Source organism: Trichosurus vulpecula, chromosome 4 (assembly GCF_011100635.1).
Source record: "Trichosurus vulpecula isolate mTriVul1 chromosome 4, mTriVul1.pri, whole genome shotgun sequence".
NCBI classification, from domain to species: domain Eukaryota; kingdom Metazoa; phylum Chordata; class Mammalia; order Diprotodontia; family Phalangeridae; genus Trichosurus; species Trichosurus vulpecula.
Genome location: NC_050576.1, coordinates 28,788,045 through 28,810,192, shown reverse-complemented (window position 1 = coordinate 28,810,192; position 22,148 = coordinate 28,788,045). Strand labels below are relative to the sequence as shown.

The 22,148-nt window shown below is 56.2% G+C and overlaps 1 protein-coding gene across 1 annotated transcript in view; it reads right to left on the bottom strand.

Annotated features, from left to right (window-relative positions):
* TTC39A (tetratricopeptide repeat domain 39A) overlaps positions 1-22,148 on the bottom strand; it is a 47,904-nt gene that overhangs the window by 3,726 nt on the left and 22,030 nt on the right. Inside the window, exons 4-15 of the mRNA XM_036755448.1 lie at positions 20,370-20,437; positions 19,730-19,794; positions 17,661-17,760; positions 15,820-15,885; positions 14,234-14,342; positions 13,654-13,721; positions 13,214-13,273; positions 9,849-10,010; positions 6,630-6,721; positions 4,353-4,473; positions 3,092-3,203; positions 1,260-1,374 (exon numbers count right to left, since the gene is read on the bottom strand). Coding sequence (XP_036611343.1) covers positions 1,260-1,374; positions 3,092-3,203; positions 4,353-4,473; positions 6,630-6,721; positions 9,849-10,010; positions 13,214-13,273; positions 13,654-13,721; positions 14,234-14,342; positions 15,820-15,885; positions 17,661-17,760; positions 19,730-19,794; positions 20,370-20,437 — 1,138 coding nt within the window. The remainder of the gene's footprint in view (positions 1-1,259; positions 1,375-3,091; positions 3,204-4,352; positions 4,474-6,629; positions 6,722-9,848; positions 10,011-13,213; positions 13,274-13,653; positions 13,722-14,233; positions 14,343-15,819; positions 15,886-17,660; positions 17,761-19,729; positions 19,795-20,369; positions 20,438-22,148) is intronic.

The following is a 22,148-nucleotide window of genomic DNA, read 5'->3' as shown; positions in this document are numbered from 1 at the left end:
GCAAGTCCATCCTTCTATCCAGGCTGCCCGGTCTGCCCTGGGGGTCTTCGTCGCCTCTCTGGGCCCAAGTGGCTTCTCCCGGATGCCCTGGCCCTGCTAGGCCCTTCCTAACCCCTCACAATCCAGCTCTGACCTGGTCATTCCACAACGGCTCTGTCCAAAGTGACCAAGGGTCTCCTGGCTGCCAGATCCAATGGCCTTATCTCCATCCTCCTTCTCTTTGACCTCTTGGCAGCCTCTGACACTGCTGACCACTCTCTCCTCCTTAGTTTTCAGGCCCCTCTTGGTTCTCCTCCTCCCTCTCTGACTGCTCCTTCTCTGTTTCTTTGCTGCATCCTGCTCCAGATCCCGCCCTCTAACCCCAGGTGTCCCCCAGGGCTCTGTCCTGGGTCCCGTCTCCTCTGGATACTTCACTGGGTGATCCCCCTCAGCGCCGGTGGACTTAACGACCATCTCGATGCTGCAAGTTCTCAAACCTCCCTTTCCTGCCCCACCCTCTCTGCTGACCCACAGTCAGGGTTCAGTGATTTGCCCAGGGCCACAAAGCTAGTAAGTGTCTGAGGCTGGATTTGAACTCAGGAGTGCGGGAGCTCTGTGCACTACGGCGCCCCCTAGGAACCCTAGGAATGATGGTTCCGAGAAGCCGATTGCGCCTCCGTGTAGGACAGACTTCCCACAAGGGGCTTACCAGGGGACCTTGGGGAAGTCACCCCATCCCCAGGGCCCCATCTGTAAAATGGGCTAATGCCCACTTCAGGGTTGGGATGAGGTGGACAACCTCAGAGCCATGCCAACCCCACCCCTGGCACTCCCAGGCCAGATCTGTGGCCAGGCCACATCATGTCTGCCTTGACAACACTCACAGGCATACACACTCATACACACACACACTCGCCCACCCCCTACCCACTTCTCCGTTCACAGCCAGGCCAGGCTCAGGCCCTCCCCACCCCCCACCTGGGCTCTCCCTGCCTTAGTTCACTCCCCTCTCTCATTCACCCACCACATGAGGCCAGGTCTGACCAGTCCCTGCTCTGGAGGCTCCAAGGCCCCTCTTGCCTCGGGTCTCTTAGGATTCGGAGCTGGAGGGGGCCTTGTGGGGGGGTCCTAAAGCCCAGCCCCCCACTTTAGAGAGGAGCCGTTGCCTGGCTTGCCCTCCTTCCCGGGAATAGGTGGAAGAGCTGGGACCCTCCCCCAGGTTCCCCGCCCCCACCCATGGCCACCAAGGCCTGAGAGCTGCGGCATGGGGGAGGCCTCACTTGGCATGGATGAAGCGGAAGTTCTCCTCGGCCTCCTTGACCTGGCCTAGGTGCTTCAGACACAGACCCTGGAGCAGCTTCACCACACACAGGTCGTCCACAGAGAACTCGTTGGCTGAAAATAGAGAGGTCCTGTCAGCGTCCCTGCCACGGCCAGCCCTTAGCGCAGGGCCTGGCACGCAGGAGGCGATTAATAAATGTCAACTGACTGGACCAGACCTTGGGGCATCAAATTCAGTTAGAAACGGGCCACTAAACCACGCACAAGGATCCCTGGGGGCCATCTACTGACCGCTTTAAAATGTAGTATTATCTATATTTTCATGTGTTTTCAGTTTTTTTGTTAAATATTTCCCAATTACATGTGAATGTGGTTCAGGCAGCATTCAGGAGGGCTGTGGGTGGTGTGTCTGCCTCACAAGACCAGCATTTCTCAGCCTAATGTGGCCACCGAGCTCTGCTAGCCATGCATACAGTAGGGGCCACTTAATAAATCCTTGCTGAACAGAATCAGACGGTAAGCTCCTTGTCTGTAGGAACTCAATAAATCAGCTGATTGACCGAACTGAGTAGAAACCCACTGCTGGTTTGGGAGCCTGTGAGCGCTGGAGACCCTGGGGATACTGAGGCAGAGAAATGTGGAACCAAACAACGGAAACGCAGCTGATTTCAAACCTCCAGCTCTGGGGGCAGGAAAGTATTTCTGATACGCAGCCATTTCCTGAGGGCCAGCGTGGGATGGCCATAGAGGCCTGGCTATCAATTGGATTAAGGCCTGTAGACATTCTGGAAACTTTCCCCCATGGCCTCATGGAGGGCCCAGGATGGGCTGAGCCCAGGACAAGGGCCTGCAGGGCTACCATAGGCTCCCAGGTCATGGCCATTCTCAGTCCATCCCAGAGGCAGCCAGATGGGCGGATGCTAACGAGCTGTGTGACCCCAGGAGACCTTGGCCATGGCCAGCTGAGGGGTCTTGCCTCAGGTCTCCCCCAACTCCAGCCCACCCTCCACTCACTGTCACGTCAGACTGAGCTTCCCAAAGCGCAGGCCTGACCATGGCATCCCTCCTCAATAAGCACCAGTGGCTCCTCTTGCCTCGAAGACTAGTTAGAAAATCCTCTTGTTGGCATTTGAAGCCCTTTATGACCTGGCCCTTTTCTGCCCGTCCATTCTCACTCCCCTGTCCGCTGACCCCGGTAGGCTGCCCAGCTGCTCCTCACGGGAAACCCTGCATCTCCAGACTCTGGGCGTTTCCCCTCGCTGTGCCCCATACCGGGAACACTCTCCTTCCTCACGTCTGGCTTCCCCAGCTTGCTTCAAGTCCCAGCTAAAATTCCACCTTCTCAGAAAGCCTTTCCCAACCCCCCAATGCCAACGCCCGCCCTCTGCCCATCCTCCCCCATCTATCCTGTCTGTAGCTTGTCTGTACGCAGTGGTCTGTGCGTTGTCATCCTCACTCGACTGTGAGCTCCCCGAGGGCAGGCACTCGTCTGTGTTTGTATCCCCAGGCTTAGTTAGCACAGGGCCTGGCACACTGTACATACTTAATAAATACTACTGATTGACCTACAGTTACAACTTCTGGCCACCAGATGGCCCCCACGCGCTGTCCAGGAGAGACTCATGCTCTGGGCTCTGATCTCCGAAAGCTCCAACGGGAGCAAGGAGGGGGGAGGAGGAGGAGGAGGAGGAGGGGTCTCCCCCAGGGAGCTGGCCAGGCCTGACTCGACCTCTCCCAGAAGGCAGTGGGGCAGGCCCGGGGATGGGGGGGACAGGGTGCCCTGTGCCCTGGCCGAGCAGGGAGGCAGGTCCCTAGCCTTGGCCACGGTCACCTGGTGACTTCTCCAGGGTCTCCTGGGCCTTGACCAGGATCTCCAGCATGCCCTCGGTCAGCTGCTGCTCCTTCCCGATCACCGCGTAGCCATTCCAGATGTACATCATCTCCTGGGGAGAGGGCCACCAGTCAGTCCCCACACACTCCCCCAGCCCCTGACCCCATCCTGGCTCCCCCTCTTCCCTTTCCTGGGCCTCAGCGTCCCCGTGTGTGAGATGGGAGCCCTGGGGGGCAGCGCCACAAAGCCCAGGCTCAGAGCTTGGCTGGCCCATCCCACCCTGTGGGAGTTGGGTCTGCTCCGGCCCCTCCCAGCCCTCAGTCTCTGGGCGAGGGGCTCCCATAGACCCGTCCTGCACACACAGGAGAGGCTGTCTGTACGTTGTCTCGGTGGGGCTCGGAGCCCCCCAGGCCAAGGACTGGCTTTGTACCCATGTCCAGCACAGCCGGTGCCTGGCCAAGAGCAGATGCTTAATGAAATATTTATTGGTTGTGGAGGGAAAATGGGCCTTGTCTGCAAACACTGACTTGGCTCGAGTGGACTCCCTGAGGGGACAGTGGCCCCAAAGGAACAAGGCTGGGGATTTCAGGGATCACAGAATGTCAAAGCTGGGAGGGGACTGAAGGGGCAAGGGGAAGGGATCGAGCATGTATTAAGTACCTACTACATGCCAGGCACTAGGCTAGGGGCTTTTACAAATCTGTCATCACAACCCGGGGAGACAGGTGCAATTACTGGAAACAAACTGGAATTTGAATTGTTTGAACTCAGGGCTTCCTGACGCCAGGCCTGGTGCTTTACCTACTGTGCCTATTCCCAGGGGATGTCTGAGAACAGATCATCTGGTTGAATGCCCCTCCTTTTTGGTACATGGAGGCACCGAGGCCCAGAGAGGTCAGTGGCTGGCCAGAGGTCACCCCCTTTCCTGGCTTCCTGCCAGAACTCCTACCAGGCCACCAAGATGCCAGGTGGGAGCTAAGTGCCACTCTGTGACATGTGGCCCCCGAGGCCAACCTTGGGAGCTGCAGGTTGGTGGTCCCCAGGCTGCCTCCCTTACTCTCAGTGTTTCCTCCCTGCCTCCCCCAGTGATCCCCCTAGCTTAAGACTGCTACAACCTGCACCCAGTGCCCAAAGATTTCTCCCTAGCCCAGGCTAAGGTCTCTTGGGCTCGCTCTGACCCTTCAGCCCACCCTGGTCTGACCTTTGGCCCCAGGTTAACAAGCGCATGGATGGAGGCTGGCAGGGAGACAATGGCTCCTACCAGGGCCGGCACAGGCAGTGGGGTGGGGCTCGGGTTGAGGTACCGCCGAGACTTCCGGATGGCAAACTTTTCAGTGGGTAGCGACTTGCCAGCAATCTTAAGCTTCAGGCCTGGCACGGCTCTGCCAAGGAGACAAGACAGATGTCAGAAGCCTGACTGGGGAGGGATGGGGCAAGAATTAACAGGAATGCGGGAAGGTGCCAAGCGCCTCAGAGGTAAAGGGGAGAAAGGCCTGCCCCCTCCACAAATACAGACCCATGTGAACATCACAGGCTCCATCCTTTTAGGAAGGGACACAGTCTGTGGCTGGAGAGAATCACAGAGGGAAGGCAATGGAGAAAGGCTTCCTGTAGGAGGAGGAGGAGGAGCATCTCAGGCTTGGGAGGCAGCCAGAGGGACAGCCCAGAGCCCAGAGGGGCAGCCAGGAGGCTAGTGTCAGGCACTGAAGGCTAAGGAGACTGGACAGGCCGGAGGGGGTGGGTCATGAAGGGCTTCGAAGACCAAAAACAGGATCTTCTATTTGCTCTTAGAGACAGTAGGGAGCCCGTGGACTTTATGGAGGGAGGGACACAGTCAGACCTGGGCTTTGAAAAAATCACTTTAGTGGCTGAACAGAAAATGGAGATGAGGCGAGCAGACCCACCCACAGATCACAGCAATGACCAAGGCAGAGTCAGGGTGGCATTAGAGAAGAGAAAGGGTGATGAGGAAGGACGCCACAGGGGTGAGGTCAACAGGCCATGGCCACAGTCACAGACAGGGAGGGATCCAGGCTGACTCTGGGGGTGGAAAGGGCACTGCCCTCTGCACCACAGGGGAGTGTGGGGGGAAGGACAGTGAGCTTGGCGGTTAGCATTTTGAGTTTAAGATGTCTACAGACCACCCAAGGTGTACAGTGACCAACTAGAGATGGGAGACTGGAGGCCAGGAGAGAGGTCAGGGCTGGACAAACAGATCTGAGAATCAGCTGGAGTCAGCAATCACTGAATCCAGGGGAGCTGAGGAGAGCCCCAAGAGAAGTGGGTTAGAGGGAGAGGAGAAGAGAGCGAAGTAAAGAGCCCTGGGCAACCCCTGGGATTAGGGGTTCTAAACTGGGTGAAGAATCAGCAATGCTGACTGAGGAACGGACGGAGAAGAAGGAGGACCACAACAGAGAGACAGAGACAGAGACAAAGCCAGAGAGAGACAGAGAGGGGGAGGGAAAGAGACAGAGAGAGACACAGACAGACAAAGAGGGGGAGGGAGGGAAAGAGAGACAGAGGGAGACAGAGAAAGACAGAGAGAGTGAGACAGCCACAAACAAAGAAACAGAGATAGATAAAGAGAGACAGAGGAGAGTCTCCAGGAGGAGAGGGTGATGGACAGCAGCAGAGGGGCCAGAAAGGATGAGGATGGGGAAAAGGCCTCAGCCTCTGGCAGCTAAGATGAGGAGCTATCCCTGGTAACTCTGGAGGGGGCAGTTCTGGGGGACCGATGAGGGCCAAAGGAGGCTGCAGAGGGTTCGGGGAGGGGGAGGCCCACAAGGTCAAAGGCCACAAAAGACAGGAGGGCTCCAGGACGATGCCGGAGGGTTTGTGTTTGGGGGCAGCAGGGAAGCAGCCACGGAGAGACTGAAGACCAACCAGAAGGGGGGTGCCGCTCTCCATCAAGGGATATGGGATAGACGGGTCAGCCTTAAGAAGGAGGAAGTGGAAAGAGGAGGGAGGGGCAGAGGTGTCTGGGAGGTGAGAGGTGATGAGGCGGGAAGAGGCGAGGAAGCTCTGAGGAATGGCCTCCACCTTTCCTGTAAACTATGAGGCAAAGTCCTGAGCTGAGAATGGGAGGAGGCTGAGGAGGGGAGAGAAGGCCTGGAAGACCCACTGGGGAACTCGGGAGAGAGTCAGGAAGGTATAAATGGGTACTGTGCCATATAAGGCTCGCTATGTACCTGGTGTCTCCCCTGCTAGAATGTCAGCTCACGGCCAGTAGGGACAGTTTCAGTCATTGTACTTGTATTCACGTGCCCAGCCCAGTGCCAGGTATACAGTAGGTGCTTAATAAATACTTGTTGACCTGTTGTCTCAGGAGGTAGTGAGCTCCCCATTACCAGTGGCTCGATGACCCTTTGTCAGGGAGGGCAGAGAGGGGATTCCCACTTGGGTCCGAGGGCCTGGAGGAGAGGCCCTCGCACTGAGGTCCCTGGCCAGCCTTACAGCTCCCTCCAACACTGGGAAGGACCCTGCTTTCTGGTGCAGGCTCTGACCTGGGGCGGGGTAGAGGGGAGATGGAGGTTCTCACCGAAACAACTCCACCTCATCATCTCCGAAAGGCTTGCAGTCGTCCTCTCCAAACATGCTGAGGTAGGCGGCTTTCATGTAGATGTAGGTGGCCTGGGTAGGGGGAGAGAGACCTTCACTGGCTCCCTGCTGCTAACTGAGGCCCAACGAAGCCCTCCGCCTGGCCTTCCAGGCCCCACACGGTCTGGCCCTAGCCACTCTGCCCGGCGTTCAGGGCCCTGCATGGTCCTGCTCCAGCCCATCTTTATGCCTGCAGCCCCTACCCCTCCCTTCGTCGCATCCTCCCCATCCACCATCTTCCAAACACTCCCTGGCACATCCCTCCCTGGGCCTTGGCTCCTGCCACTCTCAGAGCCTGGCATGCCCTCCCTTCTGTGCTCTGCTGGTTGGAATCCAATGGTGCCCTCCTCCAGGGAGCCCACCCTGATCCTTCCCACAATCCCAGTGTTGTCCTCACAGCTATTTCCCACTGTCCTCATTTAAATAGAGCCTTTCTCCTGCCCGATGGGGAGCTTCATGAAGGCAGGGACCCACCCCACTGACAGACACAGAGAAGGCCTGGGCGCCTGCCTGAGCAGCACCGGGGCTCCTCACTGCTGCTAGGACCAGCTACAGACTCCTCTCCTGGGCCCTTGGAGCCCCTCCCAAAATGGCCTCGTCCTCCCCTCCTGACGTTCTCAACCGATGCTCCATCCTTGGTGGTCTGAACCTCTTCTGGCCCTCGCCCAGCTGCTGAGAGCACCCTGTGGGCTCTGCCTGCCACTATGTCTGACCCTCTTAGAGGCACTGATTGCATGATGGTGGGCATCTCAGTTATCCTGGGCAGGGGGCTCCCCTTGCCTCGTCTTCTGCTCTTCTCTCAGCTCTGCACACAGCAGGCACTTAATAAAGGCTTCTTGAGTTGGGCTGAATGGTGTTTGTGCCTGCTGCATGTGCTAGTCCTTGGTTCTAGGGTCAGCACAGGCCAGCCTTGCAGGGGTCTGTCTTGGCTGGCAGCCCTCACCCCCAGTCTATGATCACAAGGTGGCAGGGTTGTAAGAGACCATGGGGGCCAAGCCCCTGCCTTCCCAGAGGAGGAGGCCAGGACCCTGGATGGGGGCAGGGGAAGGTAACAGGTACCAAGACCAAGAGGCCTGTGTGGGACAATGGAAAGGGACTGACCCTGGGCTGGGAATTGGGTGGGACACCTGTTCTAGCCCAGCCATACCCCTCTCTGGGCTACCGTTTCTTCTCAAAAGTGAGCGTGTGGCCTGGCTGACCTCGAGGCCCCTTCTAGCTCGGACTTTCTGGGATTTTGATGGTCAATGAGCCCAGCCTGGGGGGTTTCTTCCTTGTTGCAAGGGGCAGAGGAGGCTGTGGCAGAGGAGACACCCAGAAATAGCCCCTAAAAAACCACCTCAAAGCCCAGTGGCTCCAGAAGTGGGAAATCCCACTGGCAACGTGTGCTGGCAGGAGCCTCCAGTGGGAGGCCAGGCTGGAGCCCTGGGCAAGGAGGGAGGGAATCTGGTCCTCGGGCCCTGACTCAGGGGGAGCCAAGTCCAGGGTCTAGGGCCTTGGTCTGGCCTTCTGGTGTCAGCCTGTGTGTGCACTGACTCATGGGGCCCAGTTCTGAGCAGTGACCCCTGGGCCATAATGGACAGGAAGCTGCCTGATCTCACCCTGTGGCCTTCTCCTCCCTAGGCGTCAGTTTGCTCATCTGTAAAGGGGGCCACAAGGGGGTGACCAAGATGGATGCTCTCTAGGGTTCCTCCTGGCTCTAAAGCTAGAACCCTGTGACTAGATCCTGGCTCAGTGCCAACATCTGGTGGCCAGTCTATGAACAACATGGAATCCCATCCTCCCCATCCTGAGCCCCAGGAGTCCTGACCAGGCCTGAACTAGCATCCCCTAGATAGCCATCCCGCAGCCTCTGCTCAGGAAAATGCAGCTGTTGCTTCTCCTCCTTCCCAGTGGGGTTCAGAGACAGACAGACCAAGGCTGAGTCACTCCTGGCCATGGGGCATCTAATGGTCTGAGGACTGTTCACAGGGGTTGATGCCTCTGGGAGCTGCTTTATCATTTATGGATTTATGGTAAGTCAGTCCTGTTTCTAATCATGGGCTAGCGCCCATTTAATCCAGCCCCTTCATTTTACAGAGAAGGAAACTGAGTGGGGGATGGGGGTGGGGGTGGGGCTGGCCAGGACAAGGCCTAGACTTCCACCTGCTGGTCTCTCTCATCATCCCCCACCCCACCCCCCCTTACACTGAGGTCTGTCTCACCAGCTCCATTTTACAGATGGGAAACTAAATCTCACCAGAGACTCGTGACTCGCCCACAAGCCCCATCCCTGCTAGCCAGGGCTACAGACCCGGGGTCTGGACTCCAACACCTCCCACCATCACCCCGGCTCAGGGCACAGGAGGGTGGGGCCTGCATGCTTCTCCCAGAATCCTCCAGGGACCTCTTCTTCTAGAGGCCCAGTCCCAGGCTAAGTGCAGTTGGGAGGGACTCGCTGGCTTTATGCAGACCTTACTTCCCTTTTCTGGGCCTCAGTCTCCTTCACTGTGAACTGGGCACAAGGAGGTTTGCTCTTTGCCATTTCAAGAGGGACGGCAGCCCACAGCAAAGCACTGGGGGGTAGAGGGGCCTGCTGGAGCCATGCTGTCACTGGGCCAGTCGATGGGCAGTTCCAGGAGAGGCTGGGAGCTCCAAGCAGAGGACATCCAGAGCCTGACTAATCCTTCATCCTGGCCCAAGTGTGGGAGAGAAGGGAGGCCTGGCAGGGGGAGCAGCATGACTGCTGGGAGAGCCCCCGGGAGGAGGGCACCCCCAATGTGGCCTGTCCTGGTGGGCCCACCTCAGGGGGAGGCCTGCCTCTGAGCCCCCTGGCTCTTCAAGTTCCCAGTTCTTGGATCCCCAGCTTTGAAAATTCTAGAGTTCTGGACTTCTGAAGCTCTAGAATCCTGAGGCCCTGCTCTAGAATTCTAAGCTTTCCAGGCTTGTATGAATCTAAGGTCTGAAGACTCTAAAACCCCCTCAGTCTCAGATTCTAAAGTTTGTTGTTTAATTTAAAAAAAAAAACCAACTATGTAGGTCGTTGACCTTGTGGTCTACTGAGACCCACAGTCTTTCTCATGTGAACTATGAGTGAGGGGGGCTTCTCCATTGGGGTCCCTTTAATAACCTGTGCCCCACGCTCCCCCGTCCCTGGGGCTTTCTGCAGCCCCAGCACCCATACCTTGGACCAGGAGTTCTCTTTGCTGAGGAGGTCGGCGTAGAAGTAGGCCATCTTCCATTGGCATTTGTAGGTGAAACACCACATCAGCTCCCAGTAGCACATGTGATGGAACTGCTTCCAGTGCTGCTGGGCCTCACAGCACTCCTCGAAGCGCTGGATGGCCTGTGGAGGACAGACGAACACGGGTGGGCCTGGGCCTTCAGCCACTCCCCGCTCCCTTCTCCTCCCCCTCCTCCCTGGACCATAGCCTTCAGGGGACAGAGGGACACAGGTGGGGGCAGGGGACAGACGGACACAGGTCAGGGCCCGGGCCTCCACCTGGGCCTTCAGCCACTCCCTGCTCCCCTCTCCTCCCTGGGAAAAAAAAAAAAACACAGCCTGAGAGGTAAGAAAACGGACTGGTCCTGATTCTGCCACCAAATCGCTAACCACTTCCTCTTTTGGGCCTGTTTTCTCATCTGTAGAGTAGGCATGTGGAAGAGGGAGGGGAGAAGATTGGATGAAGTTATGTCTAAGAACCCTGGGTATGGGTTCTAATCCACTGTACCACTGACCTCCAAGGGAGGCTGGGGGAATGAAACATACAGTTTATGCAGAAAAAGACTGAAGAATAAAACCACGACGTCTCCATGGAAGTCTGGGGCTTCAGCTGGGCCTCGAAGATCACGGAAAATTTAGACAGTCAGGAGGGGAGGCAGCTAGGCAAAGGCCTGGTGTCAGGAATAACCCCCTAATAATGTCCCAGCATGGGAGGTAGTGAGCTCCCCGTCCTTGGAGGCTATGGACCACTTTGGGGTATGTTACAGTGGAGATTCCTTTTGAGCATGGGTTGGACTAGAGGCCACCGACATCCTGGTCATTTCTCTGATGTTGTGACTTAGTGAGGGGCTGGAGCAGTGGGGCTTCACAGGCCTGGGAAAGGCAGGGAGACTCTGGTCCTAGGGGGAGGCAGGGCAGGGAGGCTCTGCCAGACAGGAGGCTCTGCCTGGCGGGTTCTGGGCACACTGACCCCAGAAGGAGCACCAAGTGGACAGGAGGAGAGGAGGCAGCCACAGCCCCCCAGGCCTGGAACATTTCCTGTCCTTGATGGGTACCCAGGGCCCATCATTTGACCAGAAACCTTCTTGTGATAATGAAGCAACAACCAGTCCCTCCTGCCCTCACCCTCGCTGTGAGTTACTCCATGGGACCCAGGTTGCCTGCTCAGCCAGGGCTGCCTCATTCCTACTCCACCCTCAGCCTCAGATCACTGGGAAGAAAGGCCACTGGGTGGCAAGACCACCAGGATGCTGAGCTGAGGCCTGTCTCTTGGGCAGTTTTCCCTCCTCCCACAGCTCCCTACCAGGTGCCCAGGCTCTGCCCTCATCCTTGCCCCTCCCCGGGGCTGGTAACTAAGCCCAGCTAAGTCATTAATGGATCACTAAGATCCCGGTGGAAAATCTGCATTAAATAGAGGACCAGGAGGGGCAGTGGGAGCCAGAGACTGTGGTCCCAGGCCTGGCCCCGCCCCAAGTCGCTGGTGACTCTGGTAGGTCACTTCCCCCTGGTTTGTAAAATCAGAAGGTTGGGCTACAGCAGGTTCTCATGTCCTGGGCCCCTTGGGTCATCTAGGAAAGCCCATGGACCCCTGCTCAGGACTGTGGTTTTAAATGCACAAAATAAAATGCAGAGAGTTACAAAGGAAACCAATTCTATGGAAATACACACACACACACACACACACACACACACACACATATACATATACACATGTGTGTAAATATGTATACACACATATATACACGTGTGTGTGTGTGTGTGTGTGTGTGTGTGTGGAAGCAATCGAGGTTAAGTGACTTGCCCTGGGTCCCTAAGTGTCTAAGTTCATATTTAAACTCAGGTCCTCCTGACTCCAGGACCAGCGCTCTATCCGCTGCCCCACCCAGCTGTGGCTCTTTATAATAAAAACGTTATTTTAGAATTTAAGATCTAAATATGAAAATATATATTTTTTACAAACAGGTTTGCACACTGCAGTTAGGAAGCCCTGGTCTGGAGGATGAGCTCTAAAGACATATTCAATGTCCTCGCGCTCTGATTCCTTCCCTATGGGTAACTGGTGGAAGGAGCCATCCATAAGACCCTGTCAGCTTGGAAAGAGGTCTCTAGTGGAGTGCCCCAAGGATCTGTTCTGTGAAAATGTTTATCAGGGACTTCGACCAAGACCCCAGTGGTGCACTCGCCGCACTTTCAGACGAGCCAAAGCTGGCAGTAGTTGCTGACAGAAATGACAGAGGCCACCGCCCGTCAGCAAGGGCCAGCGGGGATTTCCCTTCAGGCTTGGGCTGAGGTCACCAGCTCCTTCTTTGTTCCGAGATGCCGTGGTTCTAAGACTGTGATATACTAAAATTAGCCACGTGCCCAAATAATGATGCCACGATGATGGAAGGACAGGTTGGGGACCTGAGGCCACGATCAGGACGCAGGGCACTGGGGACAGCCCCTCAGACCGGCCTGGCTTGGAGGCCCAGCTCTGACCCTCTCTCAGGGTGTGACCTCGGGTAAATCACGTCACCATTCCATGGCTCAGTTTCCCTAGCTGCAAACTGAGGATAATATTCCTGCTCTCCACCTCTCGGCCAGTCAGGAAGAAAGTGACTTGTGGAATTTTAAAGCACTACGGGCATGCAGGCCTAGGTGTCTGCTAATTATCACGATCATTTCTATTAATTATCATCGGCAGTTCATTGTCACTCAGCACAGGACATTTTGCAGCAGCCACTGAAAGGGCCCCCCTCCTCTCCATGGGCCTTGAAGGCCACCGGCCCTCACTACTCCAGCCCTCATCTCGCCCTGACCAGCCTTATCTAGGCTGGGAACTTCCCCGAAGGCCGAGCCTGGACGTTCTCTCCTCTTTGGTCGAGTGCAAGGCCAAGGTCTGTTTGGCCTCCCCATCCCAGGCCTTTGGGGACTGACCACTGTCATTCTGGCCCAGGAGAGGCAGTGTGGTGTAGTGGTCAGGGCACTGGACTTAGACAGGTGGTAACTGTGATCCTGGGCAAATCTCCTCCCCTCTCAGCCTCAGTTTCCTAATCTGTAAAACACTAACTGCCATTTCTACAGCACTGTGAGATTGGTAAAGTGCTTTACATTTTTTATCCCATCTGATCCTCACATCTGACAGATGAGGAAACCGAGGCATGCAGCGGTTCAGTGACTGATCCAGGCTCACTCATCTCCTAAGTGCCCGAAGAAGGCCTCGAAGGCAGGTCTCCCCGATTCCACATCTAGAGCTCTGTCCACTGTGGCCCCACCCCGGCCGTTGCCATGGTCCCTTCTAGATCTAAGTCTATCGTCCCAGGATCCCAATGGCTTCGGCTACTCACTGCGTCAATGTGGCCCTTGATGGCTTCGATCCGGCCGGCAAAGAAGAGGAAAATGGCTCCCTGCAAGACAGGAGCACCCGCAGAACACCCTTGACCGGGGGCAGGATTCCCAGAGAACACCCTGCTGCCGGCTTCAGTTATCTGGAGGCTGCCCCAAGGACTGAGGGACAGGCTTGTTTTCCTTGACACCAGACCTAGGACTAGTGGAGTTCGAATATCCTGTGATAATATGAGAATGCTGTTTCTTGGTGGGTAGTGAGCTCCCCATCTCTAGAGGTGTTCAAATAGAACCTGCCTGATCTTTCCTCCTTCGCTGAGTGGGATGTGGACCGAAGGCTCTCATCCCTTCTAACTCAAGATTCTATGGCTGCTAGGGGAAGCTTCTGGGCCCACGGCTCCTGATCTGGGGGAGACACGAGGGGCAAGAAAGAGCGGCTTACTTTGGGGTAACGTTTCAGGTAGGGCTGGAGGAGCTTCTCGGCCTCTCCGATGTCGACGTTCCCGGTGCCTGTCATGGTCACGAGGAGAGAGGTTCAAGGTCAGAGGTCAGAGCGCTATTCTGAGCCCCCACACAGCATGGGGGGTGGGGCACCATGACTCCAAGGGCAGGGCGACTACATTTCCCCTTAAGGTACTAGCGATCATCCCTAAGGGGACAGGGTTGTGCTTCAAAGGCTACGGCTGGAGCCCCCATCGGTCCGCCTCAAAGGCTACAGCTTGAGCCCCCATCAGTGTGCTTCCGACCACAACTATCAAGCCCCCATCGGTGCGTTACAAAGGCTACAGCTCGAGCCCCCATCGGTGCGCTTCGACCACAACAATCAGGCGAGAATCACTCAGCCTGCGTACCACTGAGGTGGCAGAGCGAGAGCACTTTCCCATAAGCACAAAGTTAATTTAATTAATTCTTTACAAACGTTTGCCTACTCCTCCCCTAGCCTCAGGCCCAGGAATTACCAGGGGGAGCTGAGGAGTTGGGGGCGGGGGAAGGATGAGGATGCAGAGGGCACCTCTTCTTACCAAGGACGAAGCTGAGGAAGGTGTGATAACAGAGCAGCAGCATGGTACACAGCACGGCCCGGAAGCTGTGCACCGACGCTCCCTCCTCCAGCTGCAGCAGCCCGTAGTCCTGAGCAAGAGGGAGAGGAGAGGTGGAGATCCAGGGACGGAGAAGAAGGCAGAGAGACGGGGAAGAGGGGAGGAGAAAGGGGAGAGGGAGGGTGAGAGAAGGAAGGAGGAGAGGAAGGGGGAGTAGAGGAGAATTAGAGAAAAGAGATAAAGAAGCACAATAAAGAGAGAAAGAAAAGAGGAAGAGAGAAAACATTCAGAAACAAGAGGAAATGGGCAAGACCAAAGGGAGGCAGGTGAGACTGAGGGTGGGGGGACAGAATAAAGAAGAAGGAAGAGAAGAAAGGACCGCCAGGCAGAGGGGGAAGGAGGGGTCTGAGCTCCAGAGCCAGAAAGAACCTCAGACATGAGTTAGCCCAATGCCCTCATTCTGCAGACAAGGAAACTGAGGGCAGTTAGGCTGAGTGATGCCCAAGGCCATACAGGATTCAGAGAGAGCTGAGATCTGAACCCAGGGCCTCCTACCCCAAATTTAACCAGCTTTTCCATGGTCCCATACAACCTGTGCTAAGATTTTTACAATGTCTCTTCTGCTACTCCTTGTGGATGAAGGAAGGTGGGAGGTGAGTGCCCAGAACACAGAGGTGAAGGGCCCATTGTCCTCTGCCTCTGGACAAGTGCGCTTAGTTCTAGGCACCACAGTTTAGGGAGGCTATTGGTCAGCCAGACAGCCTCCAGAGGGAGGGAGGACGGTTCAGACAGGGGTCTTGTGACCATGCCAAAAGCAGTGGAGTTGAAGGAATTGGAGGTGTTTAGCCTAGAGAAGACTTGGAGGGGGGGACATAAGAACTATCTCCTGGCATTTGGTGAGGCTGCCACAGATTGTTCTCTGGCCCCCAGCACAATTACAAGGAAGAAAATAATTTCCTAACAACTGTCCAACAATAGAACAGGCTGCTTTATAAGGCAGTGAGCTTCCTGTCACTAGAAGTATTCAAGCAGAGGCTGGCTGACCAGATTATCAGGGTTGCTGCAGAAGGGATTCCTGTGCTGGGGACCAGGTGAGACTCAATGATACCTAATGATTCCCCTTCTAGTTCTGAGATCCTCCAAGCTCTTGGTCTCCTAGCTTGTAAGGAGGGAAGGCAGGGACGAGGGCCATGTCAGAGCACAGGAAATGGAGCCGTTCCTTTTTGGAACCAAGGTTGAAGCCTTCCAGGGCCTTTTCCTCCTGGAAAATCCCCAGAAACAAGAACTGGGAAAGACTCTGAGGCTGTCTCATCCCCTAAGGCCTAGCCCTGCCTCCTCCAAGCCCCTGCCTCCAGGGAACCCTAGACAGGGGACCCCAAGACCGCAAGCAGGGGTTTTGCCTGATTTAATTTTCATGGACTATGAATGCTACATTTGCTGGAGGGGCAGCTGTTCTAGACGGGCTGGTCCCAGAAGGTACCTGCTGGGGCCGGACAGGACTGGGGAGGGGACACCCTGCAGGAAGCCAGGGTCAGAGAGACTTTAAGGACTTGTAGCAGACTCTTTACCTTGTTTCCAGAGAAGCCCACAAACTCCAGCAGCCGCAGGATCCTGGCAGGAAGCATGGACAGTGTCTGAGGGGTGGGAACACAGGTGAGCAGAAGTGGGAGGAAAGGTCTCACCCGGGTTCAAGGTCCCTCCCTGCTTCTCCCCCACCCACCTGCAGATGTTACCCTCCTCCCCCAAGACCGAAACCACACCATGGTGTGTGTGTGTTAGGGAGAAGAGTCTCTAAGCTGTTGGCCAGAAAACCTAGGACATGAATGAATGTACCCCACCAGTGCCACCTGGGAGTGGAGGGAAGCCCTTCCATTAGCCCAGGAGCCCAATTGATCCAGTGAGTGGGAACAGCCCACCTCAGAGACATGAAGCCAGGACAGGTAAGTGTTAGGGAGGGCAGGGAGGCCAGAGCAGAGCTGAGGGCCAGGGGAAGGAGGGGGCTAAGGGCCATGAGAGACGAGGCCAGAGCAGGCAGACCCAGATCACCAGCCCCAGAGACAGGCGGCCAATGCCAATAATCATTCCAAGAAAAATCATTCACTGTGTTCATGGTTTTCAAAGCTGTTTCCCATTCAGCTGACCCTCCCAATAGCCCTAGGAATGCGCAGCTGCTACTGCCGATGAGGCTGAGGCCCAGAGACAGGCAGTAACCACTCACCCCAAGGTCACACGGTGAATGAGTAGCACAGACCAGAAGGGAAGCCAGGCTTCCCGAGTCGTAGGCCAGCACACTCCCCACACCAGGTGGTTTGATGTGAGGGGTTCCAGGAATGCCCCCAGCAGTCCCCTCCCTCTCTACCCCTTCACCTCTCTGGTCAGCGTGAAGTCTAGAAATTCATTGCTCGATACTTTTAGCACTCAATCAAGAAACATCTGGTAAGCGCCTACTATGTGCCAGGCACTGTGCTAAGCATTGGATCTAATCTCCTGGAGTTAGTGTTACCCTCTCTGGTGGTTGGTCCTCTAAAAATAAGAACTCACAGGTTTACACCGGGCCCCTGGAGGGAAGCCATTCAAGTTCCAAGCATTAACCAGTAGGTGCCAAGGCTGAGACCTGAACCCATGGCTCTTCCCCGTCCCTCACTGCCTCCTGGCTGTGTGACAATGGACACATTACCTCCCTGGGCCTTGGTTTCCTGGGCTTAGGCCCAGATGCCCTCGGAGGTCCCTCTCAGCTTTAAATGTGGGATCTCATCCTCCATAATTAGCCACTTTGCACCCCATTCCTGGGGCAGGTGGCACAAAACCAAGGAGGAAACAAGGCACTTGGTCACTGAATCTTCAGCTAACAATCCTCGTTAGCTAGGGGCTCAGTTTTATTGCTTCTGTCTACACTGTCCAAGGGCCAAATGGCTGTCAGCATCCTCTAACCTGGGAGGGGGAGAGGGAGTGTAGGCAGCGCACTCTCACGTGGCACTAGACAGAGCCTCATCTGCAGCACCCTAGTTACTTGGTGGGAGGCTCTTCCCTCCTACAACCATATTGACCTCGCCATCTCTGCTCTCCCCAAAGTGCACCCTGGGAGCTGTGCCCACTTGGGCCCTGCCTAAATACTTCCTGTCTGTGAACCTTGCCAACCCAACTAGAGGAAATGCTAGTTTCTGAGGGCACGGCAAGGTTTCCTCCTTCTTCTGCACAGGTCTGGGCACAGAAGGGGGACTCCATGAACCTTGGACTGATAACTTATGCGTGGGAAACTGAGAGTGAAAAAAGGGACATCACTTTGAGTCACCTGAGAGAAGCCCAGCCCAGCCCTGGGTGTGTGGGGGAGGATGTTGGGGGGGGGTAGAAAGGGAGGGGGCAGGGAAGAGGGAGAGGCAGACAGGCTTGGGGGGGGTACAGTACTTACCAAGTTGAAGGCACCCACACCAAGCTTCACCCCTCCTTCAAAGTGGCTGTGGTTCTCTCCCTTTGAGTAGTTGGAGGACTGCACCAGGCTGTCCAGCTCCCTGGCCACACAAAGCTTCCATTCAGGTCTAGGCTACGGCAGGGTTACATGGGGCTGGACCACCCTAACCCACCCCTCATCCCAGCGTGAGACTCTGAGATCCGGATGGTTCCAGAATTACAGAAACTGAAGCAAACAGGGCGAAGTGACCTGACCAGGGTCACACACCTAGTAAGTGTCTGAGGCCAGATCTGAACTCAGGTCTTCCTGACTCCAGGCCCAGTGCTCTGAGCACTGCACCTGGAAGGAACTTAGAATATAGAATATTAAAACATTGTCCTTGTAATGTCAGAGCTGGGAGGGGGCTTAGAACACAAAGCATAGAATGTCGAAGCTAAGAGCAGGTTCAGAGCACAGAATACATGACATCAGGGGTGGGGCAGACCTTAGAACATGGACTATCAGACTTAGAAGGCTCCTTAGGGTTTGTCTAGGTCCCCTTCCTCCCATTCTGCAGATAGGGAAACTGAGGTGCAGAGAGGGGGAAGGGCAGCAGAGACCAAGCAGTCCCAGATCTCCCCCCACAGTGGGCTCACGGCCTCCATTCACTGTTCATGGGGGATTTGCTGGAGCAGGGGCAGCTCCAGCCTAATGCAGAAGCCTCATCTGCACCCCTGGCTGACCAATGGGTGCTTCCCTCTCTTGGCCTCCTCAGGCCCTGGTGAAAGTCTTGGCCAGGCTGAAAACAGCCAGAATACAGACTGCAAGGAGGTCCCAAGACACCAAATTCCTCGAGCAGACAAAAAGGAAACTCATTGATTTGGGAATGGCTGGACCTAGGGCAGGTGCCCCAGGGGAACGGTAAGAATCCAAAGCAGCCTGGGAAAACGCCTGCAAACAGATGGCCAGACACAGAACTGACCACCAGGCACATATGTCGCCAGGTGTGGTGGCCCAGAGACAATCGGAGGCGGTGACAGGGGCGACCCTGAGGGCAGAATGCGGCCTGCACTGCTTGTCCTGGCTGGCTTTGGTTCGCTTTGCCAAAGTGCTCCTTCTATTTCTTCGATGCTAAATAGAGGAGAGGGCTCACTGACTAGGGGAGGAGGGAGGAATGTGCTCCAAAGGAAGGGAATGTAACAAATATCCATTAAAAAAAAGAAAAGTAAAAAACTGCATCAGGATAGAAGAGGAGGAGGGCATTGGGACCATTCATTTGGCAAACTCTGCCTCGGTGCCCACTGCATGCAGGGGCCCATGAGGGGCGGCTGGGTGCCAGGCCAGCGGCAAGGCCCTACCCTTGTAGGGAACCAACTGGTCTCTTAGGGAGGCTGTTTGAGCCAGAGGCCGAAGGCTAGAAGCCCCAGCCAGAGAGGGCAGGGTGGCGTGGGCTGGGCCTCTGAGGACTCTTGGGCTCAACCTGCTCCAGACACACAGAATGGTGCCACCCTTCCCTCACTCCATCCTTCAAGACTCAGCTCAAATGCCACTCCTCCAGGAAGCCTTCCCTGAGCTGCCCAGGGAATAACCCATCTCCACTCAGCCCGACACTGTGTGCACCGATCTGATGGGTGGTAACACGTGAATGTGTGAAGTAATGGGGAGGAGGGGCAGCATAAGGATATTGAACTACTGCTTTCAGGTGGCTGGGGGCTGTTGTGGGGAGGGGTTGAGCCTGGGTCTCTGGGCACAAGGAGCTGCCTCAGGGAGGTAGTGAGCTCCCTGTTCCCAGAGATGTATGAGCAGAGGCTGGCCAGTCATTTGTCAGGGATGTTACAGAGAGGATTCCTGCTCAGGCTGGACTACAGCAATTCAGGCCTCTGGCTGTATGACTGTCTGGGATAAGCTGGATGAGGGCAGTTGGGTCTCCCGGCACCACGGCCACAGGGGCCAGCCCAGAGCAGGCACCCAAAGTGAGCCCTCCCTTCGGTGGGCCTCGGTTTCCTCCCTTACAAAATGAGGCGATTAGAGGCCTCGAGGATGGCTGAGAGCCTGGGGGAGGGTGCGCGCCTGGCTGCCGGCCCACTCACTTGTATGTCTGGTAGCTGTTGCGCACTCGGATGCCTCCTTTGATGAAGCTCACCATGTTCTCATCCTGTGGGAGGGAGAAGCCATCAGTGTGGGTCAGGGGCTCCAGAGGAGGAGGCTGAGGAAGAGGTGGCGGTCAGGGGCCCAGAGGGCAAAAAAGTCAGTCACAGCGTCACACAGGATGGTACAGGCCCTGGGACTGCCCAGCTCATCCCAGGGGCCTTGTCCCCAGGCTGACCACAGACAATGAATTCCTTACACCACAGAAATGCTGGGCCACACTACTAAGTCTTGGGAAGCGAGCAGCCACACCCTCTAGCTAGAAGGGATGGACCTTGGAGACCCCTCATCTCACAGAGCAGCAAACCAAGGCCCAGAAAGGTCATGGAACTTGCCCAGGTTCACACAGGTGGTAACTGGCAGGGCTAAGATTTGAACCCGAGGCCTCTGACTCCAGCCAATAACACCATCTTTTACAAGTGACGCTGGGGCTCATCAGCCATCCCTCCCCCACCCCGAGCCTGGTACTGGAGACAAGGTTTTGGCCACAGGAGCTTCCAGCGTCACTTGTGGTACAGGGGCTGTTGGGTACACAGGGGACCCTCCCCCAGGGTAAGGGAGATCAGCCAGGCCCCGGCCTACCTGCAAGAAGGTCAGAGCAGCTCTCTGCAGGAGACACTCAGCATAGCAAACTTCAGCATGAATTTCTTCTAGGGGAGAGAAAACCCACAGGTGGGGGGGTGGGGGGGCCTGTGCATCCCAGCAGGGCTGCCTGCCCCCGCCCCAGCTGGCCATGCCCCACGGGACGGTGTGAGGGGAGCCCCACGTCACTAAGTCAGAGCCTGTCCCACCACACTAGCCCCCCAGCAGGGCCGCTCCCTGTCCCTGGCTGTGCCGAGGCCTGCAGGGAATTCGGCACTTCCCCAAATAATAATTAATAGAGGTGACAGTGACAATACTGATGCAGTACTTTATGGGAATGAAAAAGGAACTCTGCAAACATTAGCTCCTTTGGCAAACAGAGGCAGAACAAAAGGATCCTGATCCCCATTTCACAGAGGAGGAGACTGAGACCCCAGGAAGTCGCTGGTCACAGGATCCCAGAGCCTGGCTCAGAGCTCCTCAGCTCAGCATGACCCTTCACCTCACGGATGATGAGACACACCGAGAGGGGAGGGGGCAGGACCAGGGTTCCAGCGCAGGCCTCTGCCTCCACTGACAGACGGCACTTTAGGATGGACACAGAGCCAGTCTCCTCTCAACATCTCCTCTGCCCCTCTCTGGTGTCTCTGAAGAGGCGGCTGTTTCTTACCCGGAGTCCTCTGTCAGACGGGACCAGAGCACGTCCACCCTGGCCCCCCATCTTACAGGAGAGGAGGCCCCGGGAAGTGAAGGGGCAGGCCCACGGCCACGGAGCCAGCATCTGAGGCCCGACCATTAGTGTTCTCTTAATGATAACAACAAACAACGACGGATTCACAGAGATGGAAGCGACCTCAGAGGTTGTACAGGAAGGAATCCTGCCGTGGCAGGACAAGCGGGCATCCGGCCCTCCCTCTCATGTCCTGACAACTAGCCCCTCCTAAGCCTGCAGCTCTGAGGGACGGCCCCTACATGCTCCCCCTGAGTCTCCAGGCTAAATGGTTCCTTTAACTGTTCCCTTCTAGGCCTCAAACTGGAGGCCTTTCACCAAACCAGTAACAGGCCTTGTGTCAGGAGAAACTTCCTAACAAGCCAGGGGTCCCAGAGTCCCCTTCCTTCAGAGTGGGGAGGCTGCCTCCCAGAGCATAGAGCTCCCACCCCCTGGAGGTCTCCAAGCAGAGGCCAGACAACCCCGCTGGGAACGATGCTCATGCAGATGCAGGTTAGACTAGAATCTTCCCTTTTGACGCTAAGATTAAGATTTTTGGCCTCCACACCTCAGACATATCCACAGACATACTGGGGCTGCAGGGCAGGGTCTCCAGGCAAGATCTCTGGCAATCCTGACATCCTGGGCATCACCACCATGTCCCTTCTCAATGGCCTGGGGTCATCCCAAGGTACAGGGACCAGGCACCAGGGGCCCCAGGTTCTAGATCCACCGCTGCCTCTTCCCCATCTAGTGACCTCATTGGCTAAGCCCCTTCCTTCCCCCAGGCCTTAGCTTCCTCAACTGGAAAACTATAGACTGAATGATCTCTGAGATCCCTTCACATGCAGGGTTCTAGGGTTCTAGGGTCAATGAGGGGCTCTGCCAGGGCACAGCGGTGTGCTGAGGGGTGTGGGGGGGCTATTTGCCCCTGCACGCAATGGTCCCAAACTGCTTTCTTTACACTGAGTGATGGGTACCCCTGACGTCTCCTCCCTTGTCGCTGGCTGCTGCTTCTTAGGGTGAGCTTCTAGAAACCAGTTTCTTTCTCTCTCCTCCCAACCAACTCC